The 20,703-nt window shown below is 52.5% G+C and overlaps 1 protein-coding gene across 2 annotated transcripts in view; it reads right to left on the bottom strand.

The window, feature by feature from the left end:
* ATP11A (ATPase phospholipid transporting 11A) overlaps window positions 1-20,703 on the bottom strand; it is a 123,158-nt gene that overhangs the window by 44,224 nt on the left and 58,231 nt on the right. For both annotated transcript variants that reach the window (XM_045482430.1, XM_045482431.1), the window contains exons 2-10: window positions 19,731-19,853; window positions 12,584-12,673; window positions 11,719-11,799; window positions 7,304-7,411; window positions 6,549-6,677; window positions 4,427-4,530; window positions 3,915-3,965; window positions 1,302-1,366; window positions 364-445 (exon numbers count right to left, since the gene is read on the bottom strand). In XM_045482430.1, coding sequence (XP_045338386.1) covers window positions 364-445; window positions 1,302-1,366; window positions 3,915-3,965; window positions 4,427-4,530; window positions 6,549-6,677; window positions 7,304-7,411; window positions 11,719-11,799; window positions 12,584-12,673; window positions 19,731-19,853 — 833 coding nt within the window. The remainder of the gene's footprint in view (window positions 1-363; window positions 446-1,301; window positions 1,367-3,914; window positions 3,966-4,426; window positions 4,531-6,548; window positions 6,678-7,303; window positions 7,412-11,718; window positions 11,800-12,583; window positions 12,674-19,730; window positions 19,854-20,703) is intronic.

The following is a 20,703-nucleotide window of genomic DNA, read 5'->3' as shown; positions in this document are numbered from 1 at the left end:
GTTTAACGAAAGGAAGATTGTTCTCTCTGCTTATGTTTCCCTCAGAAAAACACACGGTTTCCAACAACCCCAAAGCTGAAAGTGACCCGATTTTGACGTTTCCATGGATTGGTGAGAGGAGCTGCTGGGACTCTAGGTGTCCACAGGAGGGAGCCTGCAGACGTAGGCTGAACGCATGCAGCCATTTGCTGCCCCGCAGAATGAGACCATCTGTCTAAATGCCCGGTGCTGCTGTCTCCCTAGAGACCATGAAAGAATTACTAATGAAGCCAGAAGGAAAATGCTTTCATGTCTACAGGGGCTCATGATGGTTCTAGGTCATGGAGCTGTACGCACTTCAAACAAAGGGGTACTGACACTTACTTTTCTACAGCAGATCGCTTCTGGGATTTTGATTGGTAATTTAATGCCATCTTGGTTTCCATGCCCGTGTAGATAGCAACACCTGCAAGGCAGAAGACAGCAGTTAGAACAATAACACAGGCGAACCTTGCCTTCACGCAGGAAGCTGCACACAGCTGCAGTAAATACAGAAGTTTGGACAAAAGTTGTATTCTAAATTTCACTAGGCAAGCTAGCTGTTCATAAAAAGAGTTCCACAACAGGATTCTTCAGACTAAAGAAATGTTATTTTTTTAGGGGCGCCTGGGTGGTTCAGTCGGTTAGGTGTCTGACTTCGGCTCAGGTCATGATCTCGGCGGTTTGTGAGTTTGAGCCCCGCATCGGGCTCTGTGCTGACAGCTCAGAGCCTGGAGCCTGCTTCGGATTCTGTGTCTCCCTCTCTCTCTGCCCCTTCCCTGCTCACAGTCTGTCTCTCTGTCAAAAATGAATAAACATTAAAAAAATTAAAAAAAAAAAAAAGAAATGTTTGTTTTTTTTCCCATGTAGAGATCAATCTCTACTTTTTCTTGAAGCTCAGGTTTTAAGATATTGGGTTTTCTGACAACAGGGCACATGTGTATATTTTTAAGTTGTCTCAATTAAAAAACAAACATAACCCACAGAAATGGGAGACGTTACCAGAGATATGCAGGCGTTGAGAGAAATCTGCTGTGGAAACAGACTGTGAATTCTCTCGTGGACATGACTCTATGTTTCTAAGTCAAAAACTACAGGCACTTGATACGCAAGTGACACCCTGAGACCTCACTGCTTCATCATCCTCAGCACGGGTTTTCACTGGTGCCAGAGTCCACTCAGGGCACGGAGAGCTTGTTTGTGGCAGCACTGTGGACTTTAACTATTCTGTGCACCTTAACTTTATAAGCTGTTAGTAGTAATTAGCCAACCGAGACACTGACCGAAGATCTTCTCAGTGTTCTTAAGCGTCGCTCCTCTGAGAAGCAGGTTCTCTGACCCCAGTGGCCTGGAAGGATAGAGGGACCAGAGACAGTAATGCAGCAAATAGAGGAAGGTGCTACAGGCACAAAATCAAGGCCTGCACCTAACAGACTTGGTTCCAAGAAGAAATCGCGTCTCCGAAGAGGTGATTCTATCTGGACTATGGAAGTTAGCCCGGCTCCTCATAAGAGCATGCGGCCTTCCCCTGGGGGGTAAGAACCGCTCTGTGGGGGGACCCAGTGGCTGGCACTCCACAGCACCTGCCCTCAGGGCACCGGCACATGTGCGGCCCCGTCAGGAACACGGGCTCCCAGCCCGTCCAGGCCGATGGAGGGAGGCGGGCTGACCCGCAGGGTCCTACCAGCAGTGCCTGGACACGCGCTCCTAACAGGCCTCCTGTGAGCACCACTGGGCTGGGGGCCCCGACCGTTCAGGGAGAGAGAAAAGATGGTCTGTGACTCGGGAGGCTTCGGTGGACTCCACCGCATCCTCAGAGAGACTCCACGAGTCTCACGGGATCTGGTCTTGCTTTCAGATGTAGGGGCTGGGAACGCTGTGTGCAGTCATCAACATGGGGCGGGGGGCAAACCCACACGGACCCTCCGGGGGCAGGTGGCCTCAAAACCCGGAACCGCCATGTGCCGCCACTCTGGGGAAGCCACGGCCAAGGAATTTAAAAGTCATCCGCGTAGGAACGAGCAGGGCCCTACGCTCTCAATGGCCACGGACGAAACCTCTGCCTTTGCGGGGTTCGGATTCTCGTCAGTTCCCAGGAGGAAGAGAAGGAGGCACAGGCTGCAGCCTTGCCAGCGTTGCTCAGTGAGCGCGCTCACATTCCCTGGTGGGGCGAAGGCAAGCGCTGTCGCTTTTCAGCGCGTGCCACGGGCGTTGGCCCCGGGGAGCCAGCTGCCCACAAACGCCACGTACTTGTGGTGCGTCCGTACGCTTAACTGATGCAGCTCAGGACCCCTGCTGGCTGAAACGAGGGTGGGGAGGCTGCTGCTGGGGCGCACCCGACCGGACGTGCCTGCCCAGGGCGGCCCTGTAGTCTGGACACGCGTGCCCGGCCTGATGGCCACGGAGGCTGCGCACACACGGTCATCTCCTGTTACCCGTACTGCCAGCCTCCGCCAGCGGCACTTAGAGCTCCTGTTGGACGTGCTTGTGAAAGCAAGCGGCCCTTTAAAAAGGTGTCTCTGGGAAGTCTAAAGTAATTTACTTTAAAAGGAACTGTGCATCTAGTTTGGACAGAGGACGGAGAAGTACCACTCTGAGTGGATTAGGAACAGGATACGTGATCCATCACCATTCGCTCGCACCACAGATATAAACGCCTTCCACACTCATGTATTAAAAGTCTGCTGGAAAGTATAAATACTTAAAAAGCAAAACAAGAATTAGTATCAAAATGTGAAATATGTTAGTAATTACCTCCCCGCTGCTCGGTGCTAAACTTCATCTGACCATGAACCACGAAAAGCTGGCTGGCTTTTTCGGGCTCATCCCAGCGGCATGGTGAACGAACCCCTCTCTACTTACTCCTTCAGATGCTAATGCTCACAAGAAACAGAAGCACAGGTTGTTTCCCCACAGGAACTCCCTGTGGATTAGCATCCGTTTATGAAAGACCACGGACATGCCCCACGGCCTCCCTAGCACTACTGGGTACCAGTGCTAAAATGTGAAGTGCACAAGTCATTTCTAGAAAACAGAATTTCAAGACTGTAGGAGGAGAGAGGCCCCAGGGGCTTACCTTTCAGTAACAATTTATTTTCATCAAAGTCCCCTTGAAATAGTTCTTACTGCTAGGCAGTGGTTTTCTCTGACACATAAGGTGACACCAGGATATCAACGGTTTGGAGACCACTTAAATCGGAAGAACAAGAATGTCTCCAACAAGTGAGGTTTACAGAAAAGGTCAAGTCTGAATCCTACTCAAAGTCAACTTCCTAAACTGTCCGTCTCGGCGACCCGGGCAGCAAAACCCTCCAGAGCGGGGAGCAACGTACAAAAGACACACCCACAGGCCTGCAGACACAGGGAGACGGTGCGGCCCCCGGGCTTCAGTGCTGACACCCGGCGGGTGCGGGTCCTTGTCCACAACCCGCGTGTGTGACGGGTCCCAGACTATGACAGGTGAGCACACCTGCCTACCACCCACACGGTCCCCGGTGAGGCACAGCCCCTTAAATCTAGACACAATCTAGAACCAAAACTGTCCCAGTGACAACTGTGAGCAGGTGCTTACGTTCCGATAAAATGTCAGGAATCCCTCAACCTCACTGTCTACAAGGTCGAAGGGCATTTCCAACGGGGGCAGTGGCTAACGGTTAGAGGGGCTCCTGACACTGGGGAGAGAACTTTTTCCGTGAGTGCCATCAGGTGTTGGCACATATAGCTGTGTTCACAAGAGAAGGCACAAAAGACAGCGGAAGCTGGACCTTTTGTAAAGCAGAATTCTGTCTTCAAAACCCAATGGAGCAGCAGCAGCGGAAACCTCTTATCAGTAATCTAAGAATTCACTTGGATTTGACAGCGGGGGTGAAAACGCCCACAAGCGCGTCTGTGCTCACCTCACCACGGGGTCGTTCCGATCGCTGTAGACGTTGATGCGGCCGACAAACCTGGCGACAGAGAAGCCGGGTCACTGCCTGCAGCGGTGGCCAAGACGCAGGGCCAGGCGCCCTCCTGCTCCCTGCACCCACCTCCCAGTTCCCGCCGGGAAGCTCGCGGGTTGGGATCTTTACCTAAATTCCTCCCCTGTTCCCCCTTTACTTTCTGTCCTTATTAGCCCTTGACTTCAAGGATTTTCCTTAAAATCGGTTCCTCACATCACAGAAAATTACTTTTTCTTCAATAAGCTTGTTTCATTAAAGCCAGTCCAAATATTTGCATAAACGGCTATAGATCGTAATGTTGCTGGACCATGAAAATTTCTAAGTGACATATTTCTGGTTTGGTCTTCATTTTTATGCAGCGGTTTTACACGGTCTTTCCAAACGAGCATGGTGCTGGATGTGGCCGGTGCAGAGCAAGGACACTTGGGGGAACAAAGGTAGTTACTGGGAGCACAGATGGGACTCACTTGTACAGGTCGGGCTGGGGCTGCTCACACTCAATGGTGGCGTGCAAGCCGTCAATATCTTCTTCGGTGTGAAACCCCTTAGTGTCCTGAACGGCATAGTGAGTCTGCAGACAGACAAGAAAGGTGAATTCACCACCAAACCACCGACACAACCCCGGCACCCCTCTAACGGGGGCAGCACCCACATCTAATCTGCTGTGCCCACAGCTAAGCCCGATGACAAAACTTAGTTACCACATCAGAGAAAACGTTCACACAAGTAACATGTAAGTGAACGTGTAACACAGTTTGCAGGTATTAACAAGTTACAGAATCACATGGGGCTACTGTTGTTCCTCTATTAGGTGCCAGAAACTTCCGCTCTTGCCTGCCACCCTCAACTTCAAGCTAACAGCTGTGGGACATTCCTCTGTAAAGTGGGACACTTGGATCTGTCACTGTGACAGAGTTAATGTTCCTTTTCCTCATGTGAGGTCCTACTGTGTGCACGGTGGTGTCCCTGGCATCACACCACACTTGCCTGGTGCTGCTGGTGAGCGTAAGCTTTCACCACACGGCTGCCCACTGGGCCTCTACCAATGGCTCCGAGAACTGAGCAAGCCTCAGACCCTGGATGGCTTGTGGGGCAGCAACAGCGGGGCCAGCCCCAAGCAGACGTGCTGGGTCTGGGGGCCCCAAGAATGGCATTTCTAACACGACCCAGGCAATGCTGATGCCCCGGCCCAGACACATCACCAACGTGAACGCCTGGGCTCGGAGTCAGAGTGCAAGGGCCTGCTCAAGACAGCGTGTCTCTGAACGCCTTCCGGGCCTCCCAGAAATCAAGTGTGGGCAGGAAAGGGCGCCATGAATCAAAACAAGCGGGAGACACACTCAAGCAGCAGCGGCAGCATCTACAACACCTTGGGGCGCCTGCTGTGCACCTGGCGCTTTGGGAGACTTTCTAAGTCTATCCTCACAAGAGCCCCTGGAAGACAAGTCTGTCCCATGGATGGGGAAACTGCAGGGAAGTTCAAAGTGCCTGCCCGAGGCCACACAAGCCGTAAATGTGACCAGTGAGGGGACCTCGCTGTCTTTTAAGCAAAGGGCTCAGGTAACTCCAGCCTCTGGGCCAAACCCAATGTGCAGAGGTGACACCAGAGAAACACAAACGGGATGCTGAGCATGGTAGTGCCCAAGGTGCAGGGGGGCATCCGCCAGCAATGTGTGGGGGCAATGGCTGTTGCATCTCACGTAGAGAACAGTCACGTGGCCAGAGACCGCAGCACCCGCCCGCTAGCGATGCTGGGGCACCCTTCCTGCAGGACGGGCGCAAGGGACAGCCCGCTGCCAACAGCCAGGGATGCGTGGGGCGCCGGGTGTCCCCGCGCCCCAGAGACCACCGTCACCGAGTCTTCCGGGATTTCCTTACTTAGTATGAGTGGTGCCAGAATGTTAGCTCTCTCGGGATCTGTATGTAGGAAACGTGCCCAAAAAGTCCCGCATGGTTCATGCAAGGATGTGAACTATCCGTGAAAGAAAGAAAACCTCTTTCTCATGGCCAAATCCCACTATTAGCCACAGCTGGCTGATGCCTCCCACACGGTTGGGCCCACTGAGCTACACTCACTTCCCTAAACTCCATGGAAGCTTCCACAGTTTTTAAATAATGAAATCCTTAAAAGTAATAGTGATATCTTCTATTCTTTCGTGATCATTAAAGTTCTGTAGCACCAGCTGCCAGAACAGAGCTCCACATGGAGTACAAGACAATAATTATAAGTTCAGAAAATCCTGAAGATATTCTAACAAAAAGGCACTCATTGAACTAAGAGTCACTTAAAATCTAGACTCTTGTGTGGCTTTTTACAGAATTCTAGTCTAGTCAAGACACTAAATGAAAAATTTCAAAATTCCCACAGTCTACTCATTGCATCCTTAATTTGGCCCCTTGGCTAAACGGCACAGCTAAGAAATAACATGAAGTTGCCTCTGTTAACCGTGGTTGGCTGCCATGGACCCTGAGGGCCCACATGGCCAGCACAGCCCCCTGGGGTGCCCTGTGACCACTGGGAGCACTGTGTTTGCAGGCACAGCAGGGCTGGGGCAGGGCCTGTGTGGCCCCAGATGAAAGGCACGGTACTTTGTGACTGGATTCCCCGTCTAAGCTGGCGGTTGTCACGTGGCAGGTCCCGTCTCCGCGGCTGCTGGAGAGGAAGATCAAGTCACAGGGGAAGGTCTCGTCCTCCTTGACCATGACGATGTCCCCCACCTGCAGAACAGATAGACAGCCTCGGTGCAGCAGCCTCATGGGGTCCCAGCGAGCACTCCTCAGGATAAACCTTAGCAATCACACTCCCTGTCTGGGTACATGCTTCCCACTGGCTAGCACAGGCGTGAAAACCACTGCCTAAGTGATGCCAACATTTAACAGACAATGATGCATGAATGGTTCACTGAAACAGGAAATTAAAACGAAGGCTTCAGTGAGGTTTCTGTCCCTATTTTCACAGTTTCCAACCAATGGAATTCACATTAATATGACTTTGCCTTGTTCTAGAATAAATTCTTTAATAGCGTGTTAGAACTTTCTCTATCGTGACTGGTGAGTACAATCTCATAAAGTTCAGACAACCCTGATGGGGTCTGTGAAACTGAACTGCTCTAAAAAATCAAGTCTATTACAACTTGAAAATAATAAATAAAAATTAAAGTTAAGAAAACAGATAGTGGAAGGCGCCTATTTTAGTAAGAAGCGTTTGGGGAGGAGGTTGGCCTCCAGCTGTAAAGAAGCAATTCCAAACAGAGGTTCAGCTCACGTAGCACCCGCCATGTTGCCGCGTTCTGGGTTTGGACTGTTCCGCATCTGGGCTGGAACAAACCACCAGTGTTACTCACCCTCAGCTTCCGGCTCTGCTTCCGGACTAGTTTGCCATGCTGGATGAAGTGCACCGGGCACTGGTTCATGGCGTTGTCCGCCTTATGGCGAAGCCAGTCCTCATAGCCCTGGAGGGGAGAGAAGACGGCCCTGAGCCCGTCATTCTGGGCTTTGCCGGACGGGCCACGGCTGCGACCCGCGTCCCGCTGCAGCCGTGGACAAGCGAGGGGCAGAAGTCACCTTTCTTCACGCTGACACCCACCCCCCAGCAAGTACTGCGCTTTTCCCTTGAATGGACCCCAAATCTACTTCTTCGTGGCCGTGGCCGCCACCCTGCCCCATCCTTCCCTCCAGGAGTTTGGCCCCTGCATTCTCGTGCCTCCAGTGATCGGGACACACCAGCCCTGACTTTTGCTGCAGGGCTCTGAACTTTCCCCTGTGGGACACGCATCCTCTGTCTGTGCCAGAAACCACTGGGGTGACCACACCTGGCTGCCCACCGTCAGAACCATGGCCACGGCCTCAGGCGGGAGGACCTGGGCAGGGGTCCCCCGTGCCCCTTCCTGCAGGCCCAGGCAGAGCCTCACCTGGTTCCCTGCCCCAGGGAGCATGTCACAGCCACTGCTGGCAGCGTGACCACAGTGTACGTGTGCAGATGTATGTGCAGGGGGCTCAGAGGAGAAGGTCTGAGCCGCCCCTGGAGGATGCTGAGTGGTTGTCCTGCAAGGCAGAGACCACAGCACAGGAGCTGCATGAGGGCTCAGGAGCAGACGTGGGTGGGGCAGGGGCCGGGCCAGCCTGGAGGGTTGCAGACGGTGTGGGGCAAGCAGAAAACCAGTTGGGAAGGTGGGTGGGTGGCTGTGGAGGGCTCACTCGAGTCGCTGGGGATTTGGACAGAGTTGGCTAGATGCTTGTCAGAAGCCATTTAGCGCCCACCTGGGACTACCCAGGTACTCCCCGAAGGGGGCTTTCTCAGCTGCAAGGAAAGTCCTTATATCCCCTACATGTGCCAGCTGGGGTCACTGGGGAAGCAGGGCTGAGGAGGGGAGGGCCGAGGGCCACCCAGAACAGGAACCAGAGCATGGATGAAGGTGAGGAGGAGAGGGGCAGGGGACAGATGGAGGGGCAGAAAGCCAGGTACCCTCAGGAATGGGGTGAGGGGCTCAGGAGGGGGAGAGCTGCACTTGGCAAAGGTGAGGTGGGAGAGCACAGGTACGTTTGTGCACCAGGCAGCCCAGCAGCCCGGCAGTCACTGAGTTCCGCCACACGGGGGTCATCACACACCCTCCCACAAACCCTTCGGGGACATGTAGCTGGGGGGGGGCACACAGCCTGGAGGGCACGGACCCTGGAGGGCACAGAGTGGGGGGGGCATGCAGCCTCAGGGGGCATGGATCCTGCAGGGGCATAGAGTACAGGGGGCACGCAGCCTCAGGGGGCACGGATCCTGGGGGACACAGAGTGCGGGGGGGGGGCACGTGGCCTCAGGGGGCACGGATCCCGGGGGTGCACAGAGTGCGGAGGGGCACACGGCCTCAGGGGGCACGGATCCTGGGGGGCACAGAGTTTGGGAGGACATGCGGCCTCAGGGGGCACGGATCCTGGGGGGGGCACAGAGTGTGGGGGGGGCACACGGCCTCAGGGGGCATAGAGTGTGGGGGGGCATGCAGCCTCAGGGGGCACGGATCCTGGGGGGCACAGAATGCAGGGGGGGCACGCGGCCTCAGGGGGGCATGGATCCTGGGGGGGGGCACAGAGTGTGGGGGGGCACACGGCCTCAGGGGGCACAGAGTGTGGGGGGGCATGCAGCCTCAGGGGGCACGGATCCTGGGAGGCAGAGTGTTGGGGGGCACGCAGCCTCAGGGGGCAGAGGGCCTGTGCTCGTGGAGCCAGGCAGCGGGTCAGGCCGGAGCCCTTGGAGAGAAGCCACGTGCCAGACCCCACGGCTCCCCTGCAGGGACTCTGTGGGCCGCGGTGGGTCAGGGAACCACTCCACCAGCTCTGGGCTGTCTGGGCCTGCGTGCAGCTCAGCGGGGCGGGGTCGGGTCTCTCCAGGCCTGCTGAGGCCCTGGGTCACGCAGACGGCCGCACGGCAGCAGCTGTGGGCGCGGGCCCCCGCGCGTTCCCCATGGGGTCGGTGTGTGCTCATTCTCAGCCAGGGCACTGCGGTGGGCGGACCGCAGGGCGCCACGGCAGCATGGCAGGCAGTGAAGACCTAGCCGAGCACACGTGCCCCATCCCCCGCCCTTTTCTGAATTTCTTCAAGTGCCTTTAGGAAGCCAGTGCTTCAGGTTTATTTTCCCGGTCCTGGATCTGCTGCACGGTTTTGGCAGGACCCTTGGCGTCCACAGGACCTTGGGACGCCTTCCACTCCATTTCTGCCTACTCACCGTCACCACCAGCTTCCAAGAGCCATTGTCCCCTTCCTCTGTGCCCCTCCTGAGGCCCTCTCGTGGGCTCTATACCAGCTTCTTGGGGACAAGGATGGTTATTCTCCCGAAAACACACAGAGAAGCAATGGAAACACCTCACTTTACTGTGCCCACCACTCAGAGCAGATCCCGAGAGGTGGTATACACACTCAGCCCCTCTGATCCGCATGCCAACTCCTTCTCTCCCTTCCTCCTCGGAAAGACTCCTTCCCGTCACGGTTTTCCACTTTTCTGACACGTGCGTCATAAACAACTGAAGTGTTTACGTGCTTACAAATGCGTAAGGACAACGCACTATTTCCTTTGTAACTGAGTGCGTCACTCAGTGTTACGTCTTCCACACTTCGTGGCTACTGCACCAGTAACCCCAATACGTGTAACGAACGTACCGTCTGTTACCTCACTGAAGGACATCTTGTCCCTAGTTTTTCTTCCACAAAGAGGCCTGCAATGAACATCCCAGGACACCTTGTGGGGCCTCCATGTACTCCGAGACGCATATAATACACACCAACTGCACATACCGGACACCCTCGGACTACGGGTCCCACCATTGACAGCTTCTGCCTCATCCATTAGTGCCAAATGGTTTCCTAACATGGCGCCACCACACTGCCATCAGCGGAGAGTGGATGCGTTTCACTACATTATTGTCCCTGGTTGCTCTGCAGGCTTCTACATTTAAAAGCCAATCAAATGGGTATGAAGCAAAATCGTTCTGTTCAAATCTGTATTCCCAGATTACTGAAGACTGAGAAATAAAACGCAAATCAATACGAAGAAATCCTTAAATGCTGCTCCCAGTTCTGTATTAAAAAAACACTAATGCAGACACTCTCATACTGAGGACCCGCTAGGCCGGCAGAAGACAACCCAGAGGCGCTCTTTACACACACACACTAGAACCTGATTCCGTTCTACGTCCTTCCTCAGCCTACAGAAAATCACCGCAACACTGGCACCCACTGTCACCCCATGGCTGTTCTCATACCACATCTCATGTAAAGCACATGTTTTGTTCTCTTTATTTTTATCTAAAGGATAACACCAGGAAAGCATGGCTTTTTCAGCAAGAATTTGACCACCGATCATTTCACTAGAAGCTGCCATTTTACAAATTATCCAGATCTCCCAAATGGAAGGTTGATGTATCAACACCAAAGTGCAAACATCCTTAGGCTCAAAAGTTTGCAGCAGATAAGGAATCTTTATCTGGAGCACATAAAGAATTCTGGCAACTCATCAATGAAAAGATGCTTCAGCCGATTTTAAAATGGACAAAGGTCCTTTTCTCTGAAGACGACGTAGAAATGGCCAATAAGCACAGGGAAAGATCCTCAATATCATTAATCACCAAGGAAATGCAAACCGAAAGTACAAAGAGCTACCTCACCCCCACCACGTGGGAAGTGTGGCCGTGACAAGGGTAGACCTCTGGTGGCCAGGGGCTCAGGGAGGGGAACAGCAGAGACTGCTCGTGGCCTCCTTCTGAGGGGATGGGAATTTTCCAGAACCAGACAGTGGCGATGGCTGCAGCACTAACATGGCTACGTGCACGGTGGAAAGAACTGAGGCGTGTTCTTCTGCCTGGGTGGCCCCGGGAGAACAGCCCCCTGCACACAGTGAGTTGGGAGTCAGCACACTCTGTTAGAAAACTGCATCCCAGACTCTGCACACAGCAGGTGTCTACAGCTCAGACGGCCAACGGTGTGGACAGGCTAAGAAAAGCCTCTAAAAACAGATACCATCTCTGGTTGCTTCAGGATGTGAACACCTTGGCTTCCCCCTCAGACTCACAGGGCGTCACGTTAGCTGCCGCGTTACATAATCTCTCTTATTTTAGCTCAAGTGTCAATCTAAGGCAGTTACCAAAATGAATTTCTAGAACTTGGTTAAATTGTCTACGAACTAGCCAACACAAACCAGATTACTCCGCTTTGGATAAAATGCGATGTTATGTAACAGGGATGGTGATGCCTTCCCTTTTTCTGCAGACTTCTTACCTGTTTGATGGCCGTGACTGTGATGACAAAGAACAGTGGGAGCCCGCTCGTCACTGGGCTCGTGGGGGTGTCAATAATCAACTGCAATTAAAACAGAATTGTAGGGCCATTCTCAAAAACACGCATTACTGACGTTAGACAGACCGGTTGGCCCTGTAACGCCAACGAAGACATTTGCTTTTGCTTATTCCAAATTGTTTTACTGTTACCCACTTTATCCCCCGACTAGAGGTCAATCAGATTGGGGGTTAGTCATCCTGTTTCCTATAAAACCGAGGGTAGTTCGCTCTAGTTAAGGGATCTGCTTAAGGAAACCTTGCCAACAGTGGCAAAGACACAAGTCTGATTCCAGTGCACATTTTAATTTTCTACTCTGCTTTCGGCGCCAGGCTTCATGACAGTATTTGAATAATTTAACGGTGGGGAAATTCTGTAAGTCCTTCCACTGTATTTCGCGTGACTGAAGAAAACGTGATTGCTATTCTGAAAACGAATTGGACCCACTGTTCCCTGATTTGGACTCTGGTTTTCTCTCCTTTCTCTTCCTCTCTGTGATCTCTTCAGAGCACCCTGTGCACTTGGGAAGGGGCTCCACATAATAAAGCCGAGCTTGGCTGCTGAATTTCTCCTAAAAACCAGGTAAGCTCCTGATTCCCCTCCAGGACAGGAAGGTGGTCACAGCCAAGTCAGAGGAACCAAAACACTTGTCCCTGAAGGAAACGGGTGGGGGACGTGTAGATAAGGGCCCCAAGTCCTTGTTCACCCTCCTTAGCCAGCCACAGTTGATCACCTGGGAATGAAGGTCACTTATTTAGAATGTATGTTTGAGGTGATTAAAAAAAAAAAAAAAGTCTGCTGGCCTTACCTGTACCAGAAATATGATAAGAAAGTAAAAGTTGGCTATTCTCCTGAATTGTTCGAATAAGTTCTTGGGTATGAAGTTCCAAAACGTGTACTGTAGAGAAGAAAAAACAAAGAGGCGGCATTGTGATCACATTTTACTTTCTAGTGTTACTCTGCTATACAACGATGGTGCTGGATTTCAAAGCACAAAATGTTTAGATACAAAACTCACCATTCAAAATTTAGACTTTTGTAGCTATTTTATCAATTGGCTGACCGTGAATACGAACTGCTGACACAGAACACGTACCCCAAAAGTAGCACACGAGTTACCCAATCCCAGATAATCTGACATAACACAACGTGGTTTAATGAAAGTTTTACCATTAAGGTCTATTTCATGCCATGTAAACCTGTGACTGTTAAAACATTTACGTTCAGCATTCTTCCCTCCATAGGCTCTCTTTGGTCTTGTGACAGTGTTACTAGCTGGCAACAGGAAGCTACAATAGAAGTCGGCATCACCAGGCGGTCCTGACTGCCTGGAGACATCCCCGAGGCTCAGGTGTCCGGGGTCAGCCCCAGGCGCCTCTCTACATGGAGGGCTTGGAAGGATAGAGAGGGGGGCTGGTCCTGGCTGCCTCCTAATCTCCAGACTTTTGATTTTTCCCCCAGGAGGAGAATTTCCTCAACTTTTGTGTTGCAAACAGCCATGTCCCAGAGGTCACTAACCTCCAGTAAACACTGAGCTTGATGTTGGTCTGTTAGCTCTGAGTATTCCCAAACCCACCCGTTGGACCCACCCCAGCAACCCTTCCCTTCTGTGTCCTGTCTGATACCAGGCCTTTATGGGCTTTGTGTTTTGCAAATATTTCCTGTCGGTGGCTCGTCTTCTGACTCCCTTAACAGTGTCTTTTGAAGAGCACGAAAATTTAATTTTAATGCAGCCTAAGTCAGCAGTCTTGTCTCCCATGGCCAGTGCTTCCGGTACTGTGCCCAAACTCTCATGGCCCTCCCCACATTGTATGGATTTTCTCACATGCTACCATCTAGGACTTCCACAGTTCTGTGTTCTACATTTAGGTCTATGATCCATTTTGAGTTCATTTTTGTGAATGGTGTAAGATCCATGTTGGACTCATTTTCTGTAAATGGACACCCAGCGGTTTCATCACCTTTTGGGGAAGAGACGGTCTTTACTCCATTGTGTTGCCTTTGCTCCTTTGTCAAAGATTGGTTGACCATCTTACATGGGGGTCCATTTCCAGGCTCTATGCCGGTCCATTGGCCACACTATCCTGAGTGCTATGGCTTGACATCCGGTCTAGATGTTGGGAGGCATCAGCCCTCCAACTTTGTTCTCCTTCAATATTGTGTTGGCTCTCTGGGTCTTTGCCTCTCCGTACACACTTTGGAATCAGCGTCCTGATGTCCACAAAATAACCTGCTGGGATTCGGATGAGGATTTGGTTGACTCTATAGATTGAGGTGGACAGAACTGACATCTTAATGACGACACTAAGCCTCCCCATCCATGAACACAGAATGTCTCTCCATTCACCTAAATCTTTTATCACAGTTTTATAGTTTCCCTCACATAGATCTTGTACATATTCTGTTACACATATGTGTTTTTCCGTTTTCTCATGCCAACGTAATGGTGTTTCTAATTGAGAATTCAACTGTTTGCCGCTGGCTGTGCTCTGCTTATGAGGTTTTGTTGGGATTTTTCTTTGGCATTTTTCTCTGCAGACCATCATGTCACTTGTTAACAGTGGTTTCTTCCTTCCCAAACTGCATATCTTGTATTCCCTTTCCTTTCTCACTGTATTAGTGAAGATATCCAGTAAGACGCTGAATGGGAATGGCGGCGGGGAAACTTTCACTGTTCTCGATTAGGGTGAAAGCATCTCTTTTTTCATCATTAAGAACGATGTTGGGGCGCCTGAATGGCTCAGTCGGTTAAGTGTTCGACTTTGGCTCAGGTCACGATCTCACGATTCGTGAGTTCGAGCCTCACATCGGGCTCTGTGCTGAAAGCTTGGAGCCTGGAGCCCACTTCGGATGCTGTGTCTCCCTGTTTGCCCCTCCGCTGCTTGCACTCTGTCTCTCGCATGGTCTCAAAAATAAACAAACATTAAAAAAAAATCTTTAAAAGAACGACGTCAGCTGCGGGTTTATAATAGATGTTCTTTATCGAGTTGAGGAAATTCTCCTGTGTTCCTGGTTTGCAGAAACTCTACATCATGAATAGGTGCTGTGTTTTGTCAAGGACATACTAGGCTTTCATTTGAGTGCAAACAAACTGAGAACCAAAAAGCAGGTCTCTGGGTCAGGAATGTAGCCGCAGACACTAGCAGAGGGCGGGGAATTTGTGGCTCCGTCTTTACCTCGGTTTCTCAACTAGAAACAAACAAAACCCCCCCAAAAAACCAACCCTGACTGCCAGTTCTCCCAAAGTATCGGCAGTGTCTTCTCCGCCCCCACAAAAAACCAACCAAACCAAAAAAACCCAAAAAACAAAGAAACATGATCTGAATTCTTAATTTGCTGCCCTACCTCAGGATACTCTGGCTATTCTATGGAATTCAGAAAGTATTTCCTCTGGGGCGCCTGGGTGGTTCAGTTGGTTAGGCGTCAGACTTTGGCTCAAGTCGTGATCTTGCAGTTTGTGAGTTCGAGCCCCATGTCGGCTCTGTGCTGACAGCTCAGAGCCTGGAGCCTGCTTCCGATTCTGTGTCTCCCTCTTTCTCTCTGCCTCTCCCCCACTCATGCTGTCTCTCTCTCTCTCTCTCTCTCTCTCAAAAATAAACATAAAAAAAATTTTTTTTTAAAAGAAAGTATTTCCTCTTTATTCTACTGGAAAACACATGGCCTTTGGGGTCAGACCCATATCAAACCCTGGTCCTGACACCTAAAACTCCAGTAAACTTTACTGAATTATTTGAATTATTTAAGGACTGTGTTCCAGTTTTTTTCACGTGTAAAGTACCACAGCACACACCCAGAAAGAATGCGGCAGGGATCACAGTTCTGGCTCCAAGTGGCACTAAAAAAATAACAGGGACATTAAAATTGTATAGCTTGACAAACAATACAAACACAATCAATCTTCTTGAATTTTTAAGATATATATTTTTTTCTCTTAAATGGGCCATAATGAGTCAGTTACTTTCCACTAACTTTTAAAAGGAGATGAAAAGAAACAGAAGTTCGTATGCAGGAACAGCATTTACGTCTCATGTCCGTGTTTCTGTGACCAGCCTAGAAGGATCCTTTGTTCTTCACGGATTTCCTGACCCAAAATGGAGCTGTCTTCAAGGCCCTACCCTGTGAAACCAACTTCATTTCCCAGCCCGTACTGACTGCCCTCCAGTTAACTAAAAACTGCCCCAAATACCTGTAATGTGTTACTTGGTAGCAAAGTCACATGAATGGAAAAAGGTCCTCCTGGAAACCCCATCCTCCACCTACCGAAAAATCGAAAGATGAAAATCAAATGCTGTAGAGGACATGCCTCGCCAAGCGTGGGGTAGAAAGTGGACGCACAGATGAAGCCAGCACTGCCGCCCGGGGACAGCCACTGACACTGGTGAGAAGGATGTGAGAGATTATCACATCACTGACTTTTTACATATTTTTGAAGGTTTCCACGTTAGAAAGTTTTCATCTTACGTATAAGAAAATAAAACAGAGTGTCATCCACTGCAATCCTTCCAAGTGGGGAGTTTCGTGAAGCCTGGAATGCTACGTGTATATCCGGTCTTGTCCCGTTTTAATGCTACCGTTTCTGGATTCCTTATGGCTTCCCAGATTCTAGAGTGCAAGGGAAGCAGCCCAGATTTGGGCTTGAAAGCCACTTACATGATTGCTGAATTCTAATCAGGCAGGAGAGGCCACACGGCAGCTCAGACATTACACTTTGTAATCTTCTTACTGCGTGGGATAAATTACTGTAATAAGTCATTACCGCGGATGGTTAATGTGGTTGAAAGGAGGGTCACTAACTCCTGATGGTGTGTGACAGGGTGAAAACCCGTGAAATCATTTAAGTGCGTGTGACTGTGCAAACGGGTCAGCACCATGTGGACAGAAACCGTAAAAGGCGCATCTGACAACACGTAGAGCCGACGGGCTGCAGACGGCTTCATCTTTGTTAAACAGTGGGTGTGGAAAGTGTGGACACAGGCAGGATGTCACGTGCGACTCAGACCTTCCACGGCATCAAGCGCCAGCTCCCCGACCCAGTCCACAGACTGCAGGTGCCTGGTGTCGGCCGTGCCAGAATGAAGTCCTCGCCTCGCCCCTGCAGACCCTGTGAGGAGTCCTGAGTCCCACAGGACAGCCCCTGCTCTCACCTCTGTCACGTCGCGGACACTGAGCACCATGGTGCGTGTGCCCCATGTCACAGACACCTCCCGAGCACCCGGCTCTGTCTGTGGTGGTGGCCATGGTTCTATTCCCGCCGGGAGTGTGGCTCAGGACAAAACACAGCCTGCCGGTCTGTCCCAGTCATGGCCAGGAAGAAAGTCTGGACAAGCCCGGCACTGCTCTCTACCCCCAGACGGGAACACATGGACAGCACCACGCGGTCCTGACCGTCAGGTGCCTCAGAGCAGCTCCCCCACCGTGCTGTCTTGACGGCCCTGATGCTGCCCCGCAGGCCAAGCGAAGCTCTGTGGAAGGAAATCCACACGTGGAGCTGGGCTCTCTTTCTCTCTCTCACTCACGGCTGGGAGAACAGGACATGGAAACCAGTCACGCCCGACTGGGGTCACTAGGGTTACACGCTGAGCAGACAGTGTGCTGGGCTGGCAGGAGGCGGTGCCAGGCCTGTGGACGTGAGGGTCAGGGTCAGGCTCGCTGCTAAGGCTCGGTTGCAGGCTCTGTTCTCAAGCTGTTCCTCCTCCAAGGGGCTGGGCTCCTGCATGGCGGTGGCATCACGAGGTTGCCGTGGAGCAGACACGATGCTCTCACAAGTCCTAGGACCACCATCTGCCCACGTGTGACTGGCAGACACCATCCTCCCTGGCCAAAAGTCACAAGTGATGCAGCTTTCTCGAAAGTATGCAGTGACCGCATAGCCTTAGCCTAGTATCAGATCTGTGGCGTCCTGAGGGCAGAGTGGGGGCCACATGGATGTTGTGTCCCATGTACAACCTTATGGAACTGATGAGGCAGCACCCGACCTTCTCCCGAAGCCGGATCCACTCATGCTCGAGCTCAAGTCCTGGGCACGGGGTTCTGTGTGTCGTCAGAAGGAAAGGAAAAGGGATGCACTGGGGACTCAGTTCTTGTTTCTGCTTCATCCCAGGCCCCTGCCCAGTGTGTCTCCCCCAGAAAGGAAACGGAACTCCAATCACTGGCGACGTAGCACCGGCACTGCCGGGAAAGCACGGCGAGCTTGGCAATTTTGCCCCTGGTGTAACTTTTCACACAATAAAAGCTCTCTGATTAAATGCAATCAGGCTTACTGAGTGGAGACTTCTGTGCACGGAAGAAGTCTTGCCCAGCAGTCTTTTCTTCTGACAGAAATGTTTTCTTCCCAAGGAAACACACATATGTTACAGCAAACATTCTCCAGAACTGTTGTAAACTCAGGTTTTACAAATTCAGTTCTTTTTCCCATATGTTCTGAGCCATCTTTTTGTTTTTAATATTTATTTGTTTTTGAGAGAGAGAGACAGAGAGACAGCACGAGCGGGGGAGGGGCAGAGAGAGAGGGAGACACAGAATCCGAAGCAGGCTCCAGGCTCCCAGCTGTCGGCACAGAGCCCGATGCGGGGCTTGAACTCACAAACGGTGATATCATGGCCTGAGCTGGGGTCTGATGTTTAACCGAGTGAGCCACCCAGGTGCCCTGTTCTGAGGTATTCCAGGCCCTGTTCTGAGGGGTTCCTGCCGTCGTCAGGAACCGAGGCAGCATGGGGGCCCCGGTGCGGGAAGGGCAGGGGACAGCGGGTGCCACCACAGGGGGAGCAAAGGCGGCAACTCATAGAGCGTGGAAAGAAGACGGGACACCTCAAAGTCACTGCGGGAGTATTTGAAAGGAACAAATGGAAATAATATATTGGCTGTGACACTCGAATCAGGACAGAGTCGGGAACGGCATTTAGAAATCACCGAGTCTGGTTCTCTCCCCTGAAAACAGTGACAGGGGCGCTGGTCATAAACAAGGCTCCTTCAGCGTCCAGCTACCTTCTACCATATGCCTCAAGCAGGCCCTCAGACCACCCCAACCAGGTGCTTTGTTTTCCAGAAGGTTCTTCCACTCAGTCCTGGGCAGAACTTTCCACACCAACCCGAAGGGATGAGGGCTAGGACTCTCAGGCCAGGCTTTGTCCCTGGAGGGGGAAACCAGCCGAGGCAGGGAGCCATCGGCGGCCGAAGGGCCTGACAAATGTCCCGGGATGGACACTGGGCAGCGTGGGTGGTTTCATGGCGCCACCTCGACGCGCTCACACAGCACCCGGGTCCACGTTTCCGGCGCACTTCCCTGACTCTTGGTGCGCCTGTGCTGCACAGGGGCTGACTGTTAAGAATCGTTAGAGAGTCCTTTTGAGGGGGGGGTGAGTGGGGGGTCTCTAGTGAGAGCGTCAACTGAGACTATCAGGTTCACACAGGTCCCGCTGCCAACACCTGCCTGGGAGCTTCCTGTCACTTATCCGGCTGGGCAACATCGTGCTACACTCATCGCTTGGGATTTTCCTGATGAACAACTCTGGTGACTAAAGCTATTATGGCTGTTGTCATTACTGTTGTTTTCTGTGGCAGTTTTAAATAAAATAGTTCCATTAAAAAAACTGCCTTAAAGAGAAAGGCTTGTCTGTTCTCAAGTCTTAATTTCAGATGCTCTGATAGTTTAAAAAAAAAAATGTGCTACGTCCCCCACGCGGATGTGCGCACGGGGACACGCGCCCGGGATCACGTGCGTCCCCCACATGGATGTGTGCACCAGGACACACAGGCACGTGGCCAGCCAACACACACATGGCAGAAGCAGGCCTCGTATGCCCTGGGGTGATTAAAGGGAGGTGACGGGAATGCGGTCTGTCACCGGCTGTGGGGACAGGCGTGGGACACGCGTACCAGCCCCACGTGGACACCCACCACGGCGCCGGATGGCGGGCAGGAGCGGGGCGGGTACCTGCTACAGGGACACAGCTCACCTTGGAGGAGACGATTCTGTTGTCGGGGTGTCTCTGCGGGATGTAGGCCTCAGCACCTGGGGGGGGCTCCCTGTGCCCCACGTAGATGGTCCGGCTGTCCACACAGTTCTCCTCGCCAGCACACTGCGGAGAACAGAGCGCCGTCAGCACAGGTGACGGCCCCTCTGCGGAGCGCGAGCTGTAAGGCGCGTCCTCGCTCATGGGAAGAGCGGGCTCCCGTCACTCCACCCCCACGGGCTAAGTTCCTCAAGGAACTGGGCCGAGCCAGGCGGTCTGCACCCGACAGGGAAGCCCTTACAAGCTGGTGGTCAGGGGAACAGACGTGGCTGGGCTCATACGCAGACAGAAGGCCCAGCACGGTCCCAACACTTCCAACAGAAAAGGCAGCCCCCTTAGAAACATGGTGGTGGGTCTTTAACGAGAGGGTGAAACTGTGAGTTCACGATGGAGCTGCTGAGCCGTTTCGGGTCCCCCTGCTCAAGGGCCCTCTTGGGAAGACAGGAGGCCAGCGTCTGACTCTACTATTCAGTATCACGTGCGCGAGGCACCCGGTAAATGTCTTCTGAAAGGAGAACCTTTAAAACACCGAACCAGACCCTGTGCCTTCAGCACGGAGGTGCCTATGACACTGCAGCCACAGATGAGAGACTAAAATGCAGCCCCATACAGCAGCCCGCCCCCAGGTCCTGGCACCCCCAAGACCAGCAGACCAGCCCAGATCCTGGGACCCCCACCTGGCAGCCCCATACAGCAGCCTAACCCAGGTCCTGGGATCCCCACCCGGGAGCCCAGCCCTGGGTCCTGGCCCCCCCCATACAGCAGCCCAGCCCTGGGTTCTGGTCCCCCCTCTAAGACCAGCAGCCCTGCCCCGGGTTCTGGTCCCCCCCACCAAGACCAGCAGCCCTGTCCCAGGTTCTGGTCCCTTTAGACCAGCAGCCAAACCCCGGGTCCTGGGACCCCCAGAACGGCAGCC

The sequence above is a fragment of the Leopardus geoffroyi genome, chromosome A1, assembly GCF_018350155.1.
Source record: "Leopardus geoffroyi isolate Oge1 chromosome A1, O.geoffroyi_Oge1_pat1.0, whole genome shotgun sequence".
NCBI classification, from domain to species: Eukaryota; Metazoa; Chordata; class Mammalia; order Carnivora; family Felidae; genus Leopardus; species Leopardus geoffroyi.
Note: the sequence above shows the minus strand (reverse complement) of the source record. Positions and strands in the feature narration are given on the sequence as shown.